The 18,427-nt window shown below is 33.1% G+C and overlaps 1 protein-coding gene and 1 long non-coding RNA gene across 2 annotated transcripts in view; one reads left to right on the top strand and one right to left on the bottom strand.

Moving 5' to 3' along the window:
• The first annotated feature begins 7,672 nt into the window (after positions 1-7,672).
• The window catches only part of LOC120167168 (rab9 effector protein with kelch motifs-like), a 34,975-nt gene continuing 24,220 nt past the window's right edge, over positions 7,673-18,427 (top strand). Inside the window, exons 1-2 of the mRNA XM_039176263.1 lie at positions 7,673-7,866; positions 8,422-8,805. Coding sequence (XP_039032194.1) covers positions 7,735-7,866; positions 8,422-8,805 — 516 coding nt within the window. The 5' untranslated portion in view covers positions 7,673-7,734. The remainder of the gene's footprint in view (positions 7,867-8,421; positions 8,806-18,427) is intronic.
• On the bottom strand, positions 14,417-17,107 carry LOC120167169. The gene is made up of 3 exons (XR_005520018.1): positions 17,038-17,107; positions 14,575-14,619; positions 14,417-14,502 (listed from the first exon to the last, which is right to left on the bottom strand). It is a non-coding gene; the product is annotated as an uncharacterized LOC120167169 (long non-coding RNA).

Here is an 18,427-nt window from a genome sequence, read left to right as displayed (position 1 = left end):
CCGTATGCCAGAATCTACTTCAGTGAAGGAACACTTAAATACACTGAACACTTTATTTTCTCAGCTTACATCCTTAAGCTGGAAAATAGGAGAACAAGAACGTGCTGAACTTCTACTTCAAAGTCTACCGGATTCATATGATCAACTCATCATCAACTTGACAAATAGTAATGTCACCAGTCTAGTCTTCGATGACGTTGCAGCTGCTGTTCTACAAGAAGAAAATCGGCGTAAGAACAAGGAAGACAGACAAGTAAATCTGCAACAAGCAGAAGCGTTGACAACGATGACAACGATGAGAGGGAGATCAACAGAACGTGGCCAAAGCAGCAGTCACAAACATGGTAGATCGAAGTCGAGAAGCAAGAAGAATTTAAAGTGTTACAACTATGGGAAGAAGGGTCACTTGAAGAAGGATTGTTGGAGTCTAAATAAAAACTCCAATCCACAAGGCAATACCGCAAACACTTCAGATGATGGAGATGCTCTATGTTGTGAAGCATCAACCACCGTGGAAGGAAGAAAACGATTTGTAGATATATGGCTCATTGATTCGGGAGCAACATATCACATGACCTCAAGAAGAGAATGGTTCCATCATTATGAACCTGTCTCAGGAGGATATGTGTATAGTTGCAATGATCATGCCTTAGAGATCGTTGGCGTGGGAACCATCAAATTGAAGATGTATGATGGAACAATTAAAGTTGTTCGAGATGTGCGGCACGTGAAAGGTCTGAAGAAAAATTTATTATCCTACGGATTGTTGTATAATAATGCTAGCAAGATTGAAACACGGAAATGAATCATGAAGGTGTTCCGTGGAGAGCTTGTGGTGCTGAAAGGTGAAAAGATAGCTGCAAACTTGTACATGCTGAAGGGAGAGACATTGCTAGAAGCAGAAGCCTCTGTTGCCTCATGTAGTTCAGATTCTGCAATACTATGGCATAAGAAACTTGGACACATGTCAGAACAAGGAATGAAAGTTCTAATGGAGCAAAAGCTACTTCTAGGCTTAACAAATGTATCATTTACTTTATGTGAGCATTGCATAACAAGTAAGTAGCACAGATTGAAATTCAACACATCAAATTCTAGAGGCAAAAGTGTTCTAGAACTGGTTCACTCTGACATATGGCAAGCACCAGTTACATCCCTAGGCGGAGCAAAATATTTTGTCTCATTTATTAATGACTACTCCAGGAGATGTTGGGTGTACCCTATTAAGAAGAAGTCCGATGTGTTTTCAACTTTCAAAAACTTCAAAGCGCGGGTGGAACTTGATTCTGGAAATAAAATCAAGTGTTTCAGAACAGATAATGGAGGAGAATACACAAGTGAAGAATTTGATGACTTTTGCAGGAAAGAAGGCATCAAAAGACAGTTCACAGTGGCGAACACTCCTCAACAAAATGGAGTGGCAGAGCGGATGAACAGAACCTTGTTAGAAAGAACAAGAGCAATGTTGAGGGATGCAGGCCTAGAAAAATTATTCTGGGTAGAAGCAGTCAATACCGTCTGTTATTTGGTGAATCGAGCTCCATCCACTGCAATAGAGCTGAAGACACCAATGGAGATGTGGACTGGTAAACCAGCTGATTATTCAAACCTCCATGTATTTGGAAGTATTGTGTATGTGATGTACAACTCCCAAGAAATTTCAAAGCTGGATCCAAAATCCAGAAAATACAAATTCTTGGGGTATGCTGATGGTGTAAAGGGGTATCGCTTGTGGGATCCTATTGCCCGCAAAGTGATCATTAGCAGGGATGTTATCTTTGTAGAAGATAAGTTACAAAGAAAAGAAGATGATGATAGCACTGAAAAGTCAGAGACTACACAGATATATGTGGAAAATGAGGTTGAACAAGGAGATTCTTCTGAAGCAGAACCAGCACATGATGAACAAGAACCAGGGAGTTCTGAAGCTCCAACAACTCGTCAATCAGATCGTGTGAGAATACATCCCAATTGGCACTCAGATTATGTTATAGAAGGTAATATTGCTTACTTCCTTTTAACAGAGGACGGTGAGCCATCAACATACCAGGAGGTAATACACAGCTCAGATGTTTCACTGTGGATGATGGCGGTGCAAGAAGAAATCGAAGCCCTTCATAAAAATAATACATGGGACCTTGTGCCACTACCACAAGGAAGGAAGCCAATTGGTAACAAATGGGTTTTCAAAATCAAGCGAAATGGTGAAGATCAAGTGGAGAGGTATCGTGCAAGACTGGTGGTCAAAAGATATGCTGAAAAAGAAGGAAATATGTCATTGAATAATGATTTTATATCTAATTTACCCCAAAAGTTTTTTAATTTTTCCAAGTATTATTTATATATATATACTTTTTAAATTTTAAAAACAAAACTTAGAAATTAACTTTTTTGGACATGAAGCAATCGGATTTTTCGAACGATAAACAAAAATAGAAAGCTTTTGGAATAAACTATATATACAATCATCATCCAAGGACCTATTTGATGTTTTTGTGATCAATTTGTTATTTTTGAAACTTAAATGGGAGGAAAACGAAAATTTTATTCAAACATTAGTGACCATTTGTGTAGTTTACCCTTTTCAATTTTATAAATTTATTATGTCACATCTGCAATCCGTTAAAGGTTAAACAACAATTAACCCTCAATGACGACATCTTAATTACATAAAAACAAAAGTGATCAAATCTTAATTAAATAAAATCGAAAGTGATTAAATATTTTAAATTTAAATTTAGCAGTGTCAAACACAATAATAAAACCAGCCGAGTGGATTGACCCGAGATGATTCAATAATATTAGAAAATACACGTCTGAACAAATAATATTGAATTGAAATGGTTGAACATAAATAATAGCTATTGTGTTAATATGAGCGTAAATGAATCGAATTTAAACGAATAAGATTGTGTTAATATTTGTTTGTTTACTTTTAAAGATGTTCATATTCGTTTAATTTTTTTAATATCATATTAGTTTATTTATTTTTGAATGTGTTCTTATTCGTTCGTTTAGGGTTCACAAACATATTCATTTAATGTTCGCGAAAATATTTGTTTATATGTTCACGAATTATTCGTTTATATATATATCTACGAACATGCTCACTTACTAATTAAAAAAATGATAAAAGTATCCCACTAGTGCTTAAATTTCATAGTTTAAACTCTAAAATTTTATCATATGTCCAATTTAATCCATACGTCACCAATATCTAAAATATAAAAAAATAAAAAAGTAAACGAACTTGTTCATGAACTAACATAACGATTAACGATTTCATAAACGAACATATTCGTGAACATAAGTAAACCAAACATATATATGTTCGTGTTCGTTTGTTTATTAAATCAACGTAAAAAATTATTCATATTTCTTTACTTATTTAACGAACGAACATAAATAAATATTATATAAATTATTCACAAACAATTCAATCATCGAACGATATGTTTATTTACACTCGTATATGTTAACCAATACAAGTGAGACTGGCGTGGATCATGGGGCATGGGGTTTCGAATAGGGTCAACGGCACGTACCCGTCACGCAGGCTGCGACAGTGGCCGTGCAGGGCAGGGCGGGGGAACCTCGGTGCCTCGAATTCCAATGACTTAAAACACGGTATCTAAGAACCAACTACCATAACACCACTGGTTCACATCACGCTCTTCGAAACTTTCTCTCCTTCCAAGATATTTCATTTTCCTGGGAAACAAGCAGCACCCTTCTTCTTCTTCTATTTCTTTTTCTCTATTCCCAACTCAAAAGATACAGTGACTTTTGTTGTGGTATTAGTCGTTGTCGATAAGATGGAGCCTTTCTTTTCATTTCTTTTCTTTGTCTTATCTTTTTATTTCAATCAAAGTTTCAAAATAAAACAAACAAAAACTATTATTTTACTTTAATTATCTAATTTAAACTCGAATTTCACTTTAACTTTTAAAAATCATAGTATAAACGAAAACATAACAGACAGTTTGAGTGATATAGAGTTATGGGCAGGGATGGGATCGGTCGGGTTTTGGCCAACTCAATTCGATCCGAAAATTTTACACCCTTCACTCGATTTGACTTGACCCGAAAAATATATATCATTTACCTGATCCGAATCCGACCCGATCCAAAATAATAAAAAATATTTTTTATTCAATAAAAAACAATGATTTAATTGAAAAAATAATATATAAAGGGGTATTATTGCAATTATTCATAAATATATAAGGTAAAATTATTATTTTTTTAGGTCAGGTCGGATATTTTTAACCCTAAACCCGACACAACCCGAACATATATATATTTAAAAAAAATGACCCGATTGGGTCGGATTCGGGTCTCATGACCATCCCTAGTTATGGATGAGTACCTGATTGATAAATCTAATTTTATAACTCAAATTTCATTTAAAGTATATAAATGGTTCTCGATTATAGAGTGATACTTTATTAAGTTTCTTGACTATTAAAAATTATAAAATGATCAATCGATTATAGAGTGTTGCTTTATTAAGTCTCCCGACTATTAAAAATTATAAATTAGTTATCTCACTATTTAATATGTCCCAAACAAAAACTATTATCTTTTAAATGAGTTGAGTTATGCAAATTCAAAAACTAATTCATTAATAAATTGGATAAAGTACATAAATGGTCTCTTAATTATATAGTATTATTTTATTGGGTCCTCCGATTATTAAAAATTACAAAATAATCTCCGACTTAAAGACGTTTTTTAAGTCCTTTGACTACTAAAAGTTACTAAATGTTCACCTAACTATTGATTGTGTTCAAAACTCATCATTTTTCGTTAAAAAATTGACGGTAGTTTGAGTTGAATGTTAACCTACTAACTAGAATATGATAATCATTTGAGATTCTGAGTTCATATTATATTATATCTCAATCAACATGTTAACATTCAACTCAAACTGCCATCAATTTTTTAACCAAAAAGGACTAGTTTATAACACAATAAATAGCTGGGTGATCATTTTATAAATTTTTAATAGTCAGGGGACTTAAAAAAGTAACATCTTATAGTCAGAGGACTATTTTATAACTGTTAATGGTCGGAGGATCCAGTAAAATAACATCCTATAATAAGGGACCATTTATGTACTTTACCCTAATAAATCTTAAGTTATAAGAATTGTATTTTACGTCAAAATTCTCCCGCGTTTGTCGCGTCCACTTTTCCGTCGGTTGTTAATATTTTATGGTCAGAGGTTTTATTATTTGACGTTATAAAATAATATTATAATATTCATTCAGTCACTGTCGCCATCTTCTCAGCAAAGGACGTGTACAAGGCTTTAATTAAGAGGAATTAATTGATGCTAATAAATCATATGAAACTGATGGCAACGGTCTGATGTTAATCATACAATATATTGTGAAGGATCAAACTTATATGACATGTGGGTCTTTATTATGTTTAGTTTTCGGATAAAATATATTTTTTATTTTTTTATTAAAATAGTATCTAAATTTCTTAAAGTTATAAAATGATTATTCGATTATTATGTATATTTTAAACTAGACTTTTTTTTGTTAAAAATTTAAAGACCGTATGAGCTGAACGTTAACCTGCTGTTTGAGATATTATAAAATTATATTTTAAAGATGTCTAATAGCAATGTTGTTGCTTTAAAGTATTGACTTGATTGTATCTAGGGATGGGCATGGGTCGGGTTTTTGGACCACCCGACCAAACCCGAGAAAAAGGAGTCATCCACTCGAGACCCGACTCAACCCGACCCCGACCAAAATAAGTTTTCACCCGATCCGAACCCGACCCGTATATAACTTAAAAACCCGACCCAACCCGACCCGACCCGAAGTAATAAAAAAATATTTTTATTCAATAAAAACAATGACTTAATTGAAAAAAATAATATATAGAGGGGTATTATTGTAATTATTCATAAATATTTAAGGTAAAATTATATATTTTTTCGGATCGGGTATTTTTCACCCTAAACCCAAACCCCAACCGAACATCACATTAAAAAAAACCGACTTGACCCGTCCCGAACCCGATTTTTTTTAAACAAATCCGATCCAATCGGGTCGGGTCGGAATCTGTCGGGTTCAGGTCCCATGCTCATTCCTAATGGTATCATTTTTAAGCATTGACTCGAAGATATATTGTAAACGAAGAGTGGATCCATAGATACAACTCAAACGATTTTGAGATCAAATTTTATCATATTTTAGTCAACTAGCATCCAACTCAGACAACCGCTAATTTTTAGTACAAATAAATAGTCGGTGACTATTTTGTAACTTTTAATGATCGAGGACTTAAAAAAATGTCTCAAAATTGAAGGATTTTTTTATAACTTTTAATCATAAGGGACTCGATAAAATAACATCCTATAATTGAGGATTATTTATGTACTTTATCCTATATTTAATCACCACTGTTGTTTTAAAACATTGACTTGACGATATAATTTTTCAAACATTGGTTAGATGACATATAGTAAACGTAGAGTCGATTCACAAAATACAACTCAAACGATTTAGAGATCAAATTTTATTATATTCTATTTAGTAGACTAAGATCCAACTTATATAACCGTTAATTTTTACAAAAAATTAAATTCAGAACATATGAATAGTCGGGTGACTATTTTGTAACTTCTAATGGTTTAGGACTCAACAAAACAACGTCTTAAAACGGAAGGATCGTTTTGTAATTTTAATATTAGGGACTCGATAAAATAAATTCTATAATCATGGATCATTTATGTAATTTATCCAATATTTAAACACAAATCACTGGTCGTAATTGAAACAGAAATATTGAACACTCCATTTCCCAAACTAAAAAAGAAATTCCACAGCACAAAGTTCCATACTTCACTCCCCAAAACACCTTTGTGAATAGACATTTCTAGATCAAACATCAATAACCCACCTTGAAACTTGGATTCTGGGGAGGAAAAAAAGGATAGAGACGAAGAAGAGATCAAGCTTCTCATCTACACCAATCCCAACATCATGTCAACAAAAAATAAAAGAAAAAATTATAATAAAACCCGTAAAAATAATAATATTTTAAATAATTTATATCGATTTTATTAGAAAAATAATAATAATATCGATAATATATTTCCTTAATCATATATTAAAACTGCATCACAAAATTTCCCTAAAAACAAAGGAAAGCTATGAATGAAAGGACAATAGTAAAAAATGGAACACCTTTGGTCTTGATTCAATCACTGTCAAATGAACAAATTTGGGTTTTTCTCCATCATTCTCCACAACCCCAAGAACCCCACACACCATTTTCAGTCTTTTAAATATCAAAGGTAAAGAGAAACACACACATACACACACGCTCTCTCTCTCTAGTCTCTATCCACAGTCTCTTGATTTTACATCACTTGGTTCATAGTCTTTACATGCCTATTCATCAACGTAATTTGGGTGTATGTATAGTTAATCGTATATAGGAGAGGCTACCGAGCGTGAAAAAAAGATACTTTCTTTTCACCTTGGCTGTTGGTTGCCATAGTGACAGAGAATTGAAAGCGCCCATCTTTTCATGTCAATGGACACTGATTGTTGATATATCACTTGGCCTGTTCATGTCCTCTTTCTCTTTCTCTCTGTTTTCTCCGTTGTTTCATCATTGTCCAGCACTGTTTTGAAGTAAAATAAAAAACGGCCCTTTAAAGAGAGAGAGAAGCGAAACAAAAAAGCAAACACCTTGCAGACAACAATGGAGTCCTCTGGAGCTCAAATGGCAAAGAGGAAAGCAATGTGGCTCTATCCTAAAGTCTCGGGCTTTAACTCTTCCGAGAGATGGGGGCACTCTGCTTGCTATTCTAATGGGGTTGTTTATGTTTTCGGGGTATGTTAAAGTATTGTTATATGCAAAATAGTTATCTTTGGTTAAGGGAGCATATAGCTTTCTTGATAGTTTTTGGTTCTTTACTACATATGTTTCTTGTTGGAATGTTATCTGAAGTTTGTCCTGGTTTCACTTTCTGGAATTAGTAAGATCATGTGACAATATAAGGTGTTATGCTTCCCTTCAAATTCTTATATAATTTAAGTATTTTCATTGTATTTTCTATTAATAATTTATTTCCGCCTATGAAATTCTGTGTTCATCTCTGCTTCTAAGTCATGTATGGCTAGGTCTGGTTACTTCCTGGAAAAAGTTTGATTTAATGGATTCCTTGTATAGCAAGGTCTTTGGCTTCTTGGGTTCATTTTGTTCAATGATTTCTGACGGGACAACTGGTATTGAGCTTTTCAATGTTGTTTTTCTGTATATTGAGCCACGCAGCTGTTTACTTTGGTTTATTTTGATGCTTAATTCTGTTAGTAGGAGAGAAACTAGAGCTTGTTTTCCCTTTTATGTGTCGAATATCATCGATCGGCTTGCTTTTGTCCGTCGCAGGGGTGTTGCGGAGGTCTACATTTTAGTGATGTTCTCATGCTAAATCTCAACATGATGGTCTGGAAAACACTTGAAACCACAGGGCAGGGACCTGGCCCTAGAGACAGTCATAGTGTTGTCCTTGTAGGGACAAAAATGATGGTATTTCGGGGTACTAATGGTTCCAAGAAGGTGAATGATCTTCACATACTGGACCTTACGTCGAAAGAGTGGATACGAGCCGAATGCAACGGTGTCGCACCTTCACCTCGTGAAAGTCATACCGCAACACTTATCGGTGAAGACAAGGTGGTGATTTTCGGAGGGAGTGGCGAGGGAGGAGCGAATTACTTGAATGATTTGCATGTTTTGGACCTTAGGACTATGACATGGACCTCACCTCAGGTGAATGCCGTCGCGGTCGGAAACAAGCTCGTTGTGTATGGTGGGGACTGCGGAGATCGGTACCATGGAGATGTCGACATCTTTGACATGGATGCTTCAACTTGGTCAAGGGTATTGTCTCACCAAATTCATTATTTGAAAAAAATTAAAACCTATGAATCATAATTCCCATGATTTTCCTTGCAGTTGGCCGTTCAAGGCTCGGTACCAGGTGTTAGAGCAGGTCATGCTGCGGTGAACGTCGGAGCAAAGGTACACATTTTGCACTACGTTATCGTCGATAACGAGACTAATTCCATTTTAATCGTCAGTTTTATTCGAATTTAATATTCATAAATGCATTTTCAAGGTTTTCATCATTGTCCTTGAGATGGGGAGCCCATGTCACCTCCATTACTTCTACTAAAAAACTCTTAGCTTTATCTAAGTGAACCTTCTTTTTTGTTTTGATTTCCTTAATCAAGTCTGCAACACCAGAGGCAGCATCTCTTGCTTTTCTACCCTGACTCTCTGAGGAATGATGAATCTCATCCACTGAATTGAGAATTTCAAATCTGTTTTTGGATCCTGCTAAAGCCGCTTTGGATTTGTCTTTTGCTGGCCTTCCTCTACCCCGTTTAGGAGGTGAATGATGATTTTTTCCTCTACCAGCAGAATCTGGAAGAACAGAGAGATAGGATGGACCTTCAACATTATGATCAGTAACTTCTAAACCAACTTCTTTGGAGATATGAATATCAGAATTCGAGAGATCTCCCTCGGCAGCTAAGTCATTAGCAGAAGAGTGAATTTCAGAGGATAATTCCCTTCCAGTACCAGTCTCCTTAGGGATTTGTTCATTTATAAGATTTGTACCAACTGACTTTAAATCCTGCAAGCCTTCATTACCTCCAGCATCTTTGACCACCGAGATAGAGATGTTTTGTTCCTTTTTCCTCCATACTTGAGCAGTAGCATGAGTAGTGTTTGAATTATCCTTGCATCCTTTTTCACTAAGGCCAAAAATATTGCATTTTCTACAGCAAGAGGGAAGCCAAGGCACTTCTACAGCTATCGAATTAGCTTGACCATTGTTTAGGACTACATCAACATTTCCTCTGTCGCCCCTATTTCGACACACATTTTTGTATATTCTAATTTTGATTTAGAGGCTGTGATAGAATCCATTGAAAGGGGAACACCTATGGCACTTGCAATGTAACTAAGCCCTTCACACGAGAAAAGTTAAAGAGGAACATTATATAGGTGAACCCATATTGGAATTCTAGATAAGTCAAAATTAAGATTTTTCATGTTCGGTTCCCATTTCCTAAGGATCAACGGTTTGTTTAAAATGTGCCAAGGACCATTTTCTAAGACCCAATCCTGAGCAGATTCAGAATTGAAAGAAAATAAGTAGAGATTGTTGCCTGTGTGACTAACCTGAACATGAGCTCCTTGCAAAGACTTTTTCCACAAATTTTCAATGATCCTTTGCATTGAGATAAAATTGGGAGCAGCCCCAAAAAATTGCCCCACTAGCGAGAGTTTCCATTCTGCTATTCCAGCTTCAAATACTTCAGGCCTCCTCCATTCTGCTATTCCAGCTTCAAATACTTCAGGCGGAGGTTGTACGGTCGGAATCCCCTCTCGCGATTTTGTGGGAAAGTACTGTAACTTTTGCCCAGTTGAACACGAGAACAATTTACGCCAATTCATCAGACTCTCGAGCGAAACTATTAAAGAAAAAGCTGTAGACTGAAGAGACAATGTGAGAAGAAATCAATCGGTTCGTCGGAGACACGGCAGATTTCTCAGTTTCCATTAGTCCTGCTAACGTGCACCCAGAGAAAATCACAATCGCGCGCCGTCATGAAATTCAGAAGTTAGAGATGTTTTATATATAATTTGTCTTCAATAATTTCCAAATAGTTATGGTTTCATTCATGTATTGACCCTCTTTGTTGTCTCCTTTACTATTTTCATTGCATCTTGGGTAATAAGAAATTTTAGATTAAAAGTTATTGTATTTATTTTTAATTCGTGATGATATGAATATTTTGTTTGTGCCAATTCAAACATGATTTGCTGAAGTTGATACTTAATTCCGAACATGCTTCAAAGCACCTAAGGATAAGTTTCACATTTCTAACAAATTTTACCTTCGCACTAAGAGAGAGAATAGTGTCATCTGTAAATTGTAAGTGAGTTATAGCTTGAACTGGTAAAATATTACTAATGCCCCCTATAAACCCTTTTACTTCTGCTTCAATGAGTAACAAATTAAGCGCTTCAATAACCATTATGAAGAGGAAAGGGGACAAAATATCTCCTTGTCGCAACTCCCTTTGTATCCGAAATTCTCTAGTCGGTGAACCATTCACTAGTATTGAAACATTTGCCGAAGAAATACACTCCATTATCCAGTTCCTCCATCTACCTCCAAACCCCATCTTGCTTTGCACCATATCCAGGAAGTCCCATCGCACGCAATCATAGGCCTTGGATAAATCCAATTTCAAGATAACCCCCGACACCCTACCGTCATATCCCATAGAATGGATAATTTCGTTTGCAATCAGAATTCCATCAAAGATTTGTCGACCCTTTATGAAGGCACATTGACTCACCAATTATGATCCATCACCAATCTTAGCCGCATTGAGAGAAATTTTGCAATGATCTTGTAAATTGACCCAACAAGGGTAATTGGTCTAAATTCAGAAATAATTGTTGGATCACACTTCTTCAAAATTAAAGCTACAAAAGAGGAGTTAATTGATGGGGGTAACTTGCCTTCTTCGAAGAAAACAGACAACATCTTACATAATTCCCCCTTCACTTTCTCCCGGTAAAACTTATAGAATTTCAAGTTAAATTCATCATGTCCAGGGGCGTTCGAATCCCCACAACTCTAAATTGCTTCTTTGATCTCATCCTCCGAAAAGGGTTCTTCTAATCTTTTCACGTCTTCACTGGAAAAGCTTTGAAATTTAAATTAAATTCCCCTCTCTAGATTCTATCCGGGCATCAGGTCCAGGGGTCTTTTCACTTTTTCACGTATTCTTTGATTCCAATTTAATCAATTTTCTATAACCATATATATATGTTCTTATTTTTTCATGTAAGGTTTATATATATCATACAGAGGGATTCAACTCAAATTTAAAAATTAATCCACCAATTACTAAAAATTTTGAGTTATTCGAGTTATGTTTTATAACTCAACAAGAATTTATTTTTTTCCAAGTCGAGTTAAGTTTTTTTGAGTCGAGTCCAATCGAAAATTCCATTTTTTTCAAGTCGAATCAAGTTTTTCTTCCCTAAGGGTGGGGGAAGGGTCCTCCCGTATCCAAGGAAGCTCCATCCCTGGTTACGTGAATACTTATATATATCAAGATCAATTACGTGAATACTTATATATGTCAAGATCAATTCTAATAAATGGTTGATATGAGATTTTAAGAGTTTGTGTCACGGCACTAGCTACTTAATTGATGCGTTGTTAACCAAGATTTGTGGTAGAATTTTGCAGTATTAATTTGCAAAATAAAATGTAATTGAAACAGAAAGTTACAACACCAAGTAGAAAACAAAAGATATGGAAAAAAACCATTGAATCAATTGGCACAATCGTGAAAAATGGGTCCAGACATGTGGTCCTAAATGATGCCTTGAGACGTATGATTTGGGGTACAGTCCATGGTGAAACAGGCTGGCTTTGATTTGTGTGAATGTGACAAAGTTTGAAACTACTCGTAAATAACAAATGATGAATATGTTTGATTCCAATGTTCAATCAAAATAAGATTCTATCAAAAGGGTTATGGTTGATATGAGATTTTAAGAGTGTGTCACGGCACTAGGTACTTAATTGATGCGTTGTTAACCAAGATTTGTGGTAGAATTTTGCAGCATTATTTTGCAAAACAAAATGTAATTGAAACAGAAAGTTACAACACCAAGTACAAAACAAAAGAGATGGAAAAAAACCATTGAATTAATTGGCACAATCGTGAAAAATGGGTCCAGACATTTGGTCCTAAGTGATGCCTTGAGTCGTATGATTTGGGGTACTCGTAAATAAGAAATGATGAATATGTTTGATTCCAATGTTCAATCAAAATAAGATTCTACCAACGGGTTGGTTCAAGCTGTTTAAACAACTTGATATCACTTAAGTGTCAAATTCGAGTTTTTATGTATGCGAAAAATCTTCGCTGGGAGACTCACCCACCAAAGTCAGGTGAACAACCCGGTGGGTCCAAATTAATTAAGACAAAACCTTAAGAACCGAAAGGGCAACCACAAAATAAGATTCTCAATTGATGTACTGAGACTCCTTAGGAATTGAAAGAGCAACCACAAAATAAGATTCTCAATTGATATATTGAGACTAAATCTTTCAGTTTTTGTTTTCCTTTTGTGCTCAATAATTCTGCGTATGTCATCTTGATCAGTTGTGATGATGTTAAATTCAACCCTGAAAAAAGAAAAAGGAAAAAAAAGAAAACAACGGTCAAACAACCGAAAACATGCCATAGAGGTAGAGAAAAAACATGTCATAAAGGCAGAAGAATAGTACCAAAAAGGCATAATTATTAAGATTAAAAAAACAGAAATTAAAAACAAAGATACGCTATAATAAAGAAAAAGAAAAAATATATATTAAGATTATTTATGATCAAATTCAATTTATAATTTGAATTGAGATTTTCTGAGAACTAATTGAAAATAATAAAAGTATATATTAAAAAAAATCATAAACTATTCAAATTGCATATTAAAGTATTTAAATGTAATTCTTGTAATAATTTAAATATTCAAATTACTCAAATACTACGTTCAGAAGCAAGGTTTGCAGTACATGGTTTGAATAATTGGAATAACAAAGTAAAAATTAAAATGGTAAGTTACATATGACATGAAGTAGAAAACGATAGAGAGAAAAAAGTCATTGAATCGTGAAATATGGGTCCAGACATGAAGTCTTAAAAGAATATCAGTTCTACTCTTCAACTTGAGACTAAGTCTTGCATTTTAGGCCTTCATTATGTGTCGTGTATTGTGGTTGGTGCCTTCTTATCCAAATTATGACTCAAAGGATACCCTGCCTAAATCCATCTTATTTAAAGACACTGAACTAACAATAGTGAAGCATTAAACCCTGTTGTTTCTCTCTTCATGATTTGCATTATACCCACACCCAACCTTATGGCAAAAACTCCCTTCCTCCCTCTTATGTTTCTGCTTCTATTTGCAACCTCTAGTGCTACTTTCTCTGCCAACATTACCACTGATCAATATGCCCTTTTTGCCTTTAAATCTCATATAACTCATGATCCGCATAATCTCCTAGCAACCAACTGGTCCACTTCTACCTCTGTTTGCGATTGGATTGGTGTCACCTGTGGATCCAGACACCACAGAATCACTGCTCTAGATTTGTCAAGTATGGATCTCACAGGCACCATCTCATCTCAATTGGGAAATTTATCTTTCCTTGCCTCGCTCGACGTTTGTGATTATAGTTTCCATGGCTCTTTACCTATTGAGTTAGGTAATTTGCATCGTCTGAAATATTTGAACTTTGGTAACAACAGCTTCAGTGGAGAAATCCCATCATGGTTTGGTTCCTTCACTAAACTTCAAGGCTTGCTTTTGTACATGAACAACTTCACTGGTGTTATCCCGTCCACTCTTGGCAATTTGTCAAAACTGGAAAAGTTATACTTGTACAACAACAGTCTCCAAGGGCAAATCCCCATGACTCTGGGAAACCTTTCAAACTTGGAATGGTTATATCTGGATTATAATTCTCTTTCAGGTACCATACTTTTCTCAATCATGACTTTCTTTTTACTAGTAAAAAATTATTGTATAACGTTGCATTGCAGGCCATCTACTCTCACTTGAACAATTTCAATTTTTTTCTTCATTTTTTGTTATCTAATTGTTATATTCAATTGAACCATCAACCAATTATTTAATATGACAGACTAAATGAGTAAGTCATAACTTACATATTGAAATAAGTTGTATCGTTAGTCTTCTCTTAATCAAATACCTTGGAACTATTTTTATATTTTTGTAGTTTTTAAAACTTTTAGTCTCTTAATATAGAAATACTTTTGGTTATGAGAAAATAAATTAGTTTCACATTTCATACTTATAACTACTTGAATATGATAGTTAAAAAATTGTATGTAATATTGTCATGTTTACTGTTTGATTTTTTTTTTGGCTTCAATTTTTTTTGGGACCTGATACTTCCAACTATTTGGAGCTTTCATAAGTACTAAAACAATTTAACAAATTTTTTATTTTTTTAAACGGAAAATAAATGCAGAACATATACCTATAGTGCTCAACAAAAATATAAGGATCTTCTATAAAAATATTAATAATTTTTGACATATTTAATTATATATTTTAGATAAAATTTCACCAGTGAATGAAAATTTGAATTCTCTCACGTACATATATTTTTCTAATAACGATTTCTTGGGTAAAAATATGTTTGGATTGAATATTTTTCAACTATTTACAAATTTCTTAAGCAGTGAAAAAATTTTGAAAAAAAAAATTCAAGTTTAAGAAAATAAAAATGGAAAGAAATGGAGAACAAATACCTCTAGTGCTCAACATAGAAATTAGGGGTTTGTTAGAAAATTTATTAATAAATTTTGATCGGTTTACTTATATGTTTGATGTGAAATTCTATTAGTTATTACAAACTTTACTTATCTTGAGAATATTAGTATTTCTTTTAAATAACTTTAAAGATATAATTATCATGCTTTTTTAGATTTTATATCTTTCTCGATCTTGAATATATTTTCATTAGTTAAAAGATTTATATAACTAACAATTTCACTGCAGGCCATCTAGAGTCGGGAATATTTGATAACATGTCTAATTTGCAAGTATTAAGCTTGACTGGGAATCAAATTTCTGGTAGCATTCCCAGTAGTTTATACAAGTGCAAAGAGTTGAGGTATTTATCACTGTGGAACAACTCTATGGAAGGAAGTATACCTATAGAAATCGGAAATTTGACTATGCTCCAATCTTTGTATCTTGGTTTCAACAATTTCAAAGGTAAAAAATTCCTCATTTGCATTCCGTTCTCTTTTATTTTAATTAGATAAAAGTTGTTTTATAATTAACAATCTCACTGCAGGTCATATGGAGTCAGGAATATTTGATAACATGTCTAAATTGCAAGTATTAAGCTTGACTGGGAATCAAATTTCTGGTAGCATTCCCAGTAGTTTATACAAGTGCAAAGAGTTGAGGTTTTTATCACTGTGGAACAACTCTATGGAAGGAAGTATACCTATAGAAATCGAAAATTTGACTATGCTCCAATCTTTGTATCTTGGTCACAACAACTTCAGAGGTAAACCCCGTTCTCCTTGATTTCATTAGTTGTGTTACGTCTAACTTTAGGAAACCAGTTAGAGATGTTGAACTTTGCCTTAAATTGACGTCAAACCTAATGGAAAAAATGACAACCTCAATGGTAAATAATTTTTTTTATTTCATTGAAAAATATCAATTAAAATCACAAATTATTTAAATTATATAATAAAATATTCAAATTCAATTTTCGTAATAACTCTGACTTTAGTTCTTTAAATAGATTAAAATCTTAGAACCCATCAAGCTATCTCAGTGGTCAGTAATTTAATCCGTCACTTTTATTAGCTATGCACCTCATCCATGCATGTGTTACATCACAAATATAATTCACCTATTTAGTCCCTCACATATTCTCTCATTTTTGTTTTGATAACATAGTTATTATTTTTTTAAAAATCATATCTAACGTTATGTTTTATTTTTTTATTTTAGTCACCTAGAGTTAGATTTGACCATTGACTTAACAGTAGTAGTAATGTGGCATGGTATAATAACAATTTTAGTCATCAAAACTTACATTTTCTATCAAATTAGTCTTAAGTCGAAATAATTCAAAAAGAATCCTCACTTTTTTAAAAATCTTTCAATTTGGTCGAACATAAAATCCCAAAATAAGGGCAATTCCAATTTTTTTGTTATCTAATTTATATATTCACTCGAACCATCAATCAATTATTTAATATAAAAATTAGGGCAGCTAAATGAATAAGTTATATACACTACTATAGACACAATATAAACATAAAGATACTCAATCACACTACCATAGACATAATATACTTATTTCGTCAAATTATTTTGACAAATTTAATTTTAAATTTCAGGTACAATTCCATCAGTTATCGGAAATATAATTTCTCTAGAAATTATTGATTTTTCTTATAACAACTTGACAGGTATAATGCAACTTTCCTTCCTCTTTTTGTTGTTATTTTGTTATATATTTATTAATTAGTTATAAGAATTTTTGTCATTTGATGTGTCCTTTTGTATTCAAACATAAATCATATAAATATTAAAACTCAGATAAAGCCATTCTAAAATGATTTAAATTTAAAATATCTTATTTTTTGGTCAAATTATTTTGTCAAATTTAATTTTACATTGCATGCCATCTACTCTCACTTGAACAATTCCATTTTTTCTTCATTTTTTGTTATCTAATTTTTATATACAATTGAACCATCAACCAATTATTTAATATCAAATTAGGGCATGCTAAATGAATAAGTTATAACCTACATATTAAAATAAGTTGTGTAAAAATATAAGGATCTTCTGTAAAAATATTAATAATTTTTTACATTTAATTATATAGTATGAAAAATTGAATTCTCTTGCGTACAAATTTTTTATAACGATTTCTTGGGTAAATATGTGTTTGGATTGAATATTTCAACTATTTGCAACTTTCTTAAGCAGTGAAAACAATTTGAATAAAATTTTCAAGTTTAAGAAAATAAAAAGGGAAAGAAATGGAGAACAAATGTCTCTAGTGCTCAACATAGAAATTAAGGGTTTGTTAAAAAAATTATTAATAAATTTTGATCGGTTTAGTTATATGTTTGACTTGAAATTCCATTAGTTATTACAAACTTTACTTATCTTGAGAATATTAGTCTTTCTTTTAACAACTTTAAAGATATAATATCATGTATTTTTAGATTTTATATCTTTATCGACCTTGAATATATTTTCAATAGTAAAAAGTTGTTTTATAACTAACAATCTCACCGCATGTCATCTAGAGTCGGGAATATTTGATAACCTTTCTAAATTGCAAGTATTAAGCTTTGATGGGAACCAGATTTCTGGTAGCATTCCCAGTAGTTTATACAAGTGCAAAGAGTTGAGGTATTTATCACTGAGGAGGAACTCTATGGAAGGAAGTATACCTATAGAAATCGAAAATTTGACTATGCTCCAAATTTTAAATCTTGGTCGCAACAACTTCAGAGGTAAAAAATTCATCATTTGCATCATGTTCTCCTTTATTTCATTAGCTGTGTTACGTCTAACTTTAGGAAACCAGATAGAGATGTTGAACTTTGCCTTAATTTGACGTCAAACCTAATGGCAAAAATGACAACCTCAATGGTAAATAATTTTTTTATTTCATTAAAAATCTCAATTAAAATCACAAATTATTTAAATTATATAATAAAATATTCAAATTCAATTTCCTCTTTGCAAGCAATTTCTTTGGGATTCAACAATT

This window comes from Hibiscus syriacus, unplaced genomic scaffold, assembly GCF_006381635.1.
Source record: "Hibiscus syriacus cultivar Baekdansim isolate YM2019G1 unplaced genomic scaffold, ASM638163v2 tig00111671_pilon, whole genome shotgun sequence".
Lineage (NCBI taxonomy): Eukaryota > Viridiplantae > Streptophyta > Magnoliopsida > Malvales > Malvaceae > Hibiscus > Hibiscus syriacus.
This window is presented reverse-complemented; position numbering and strand designations above follow the sequence as displayed.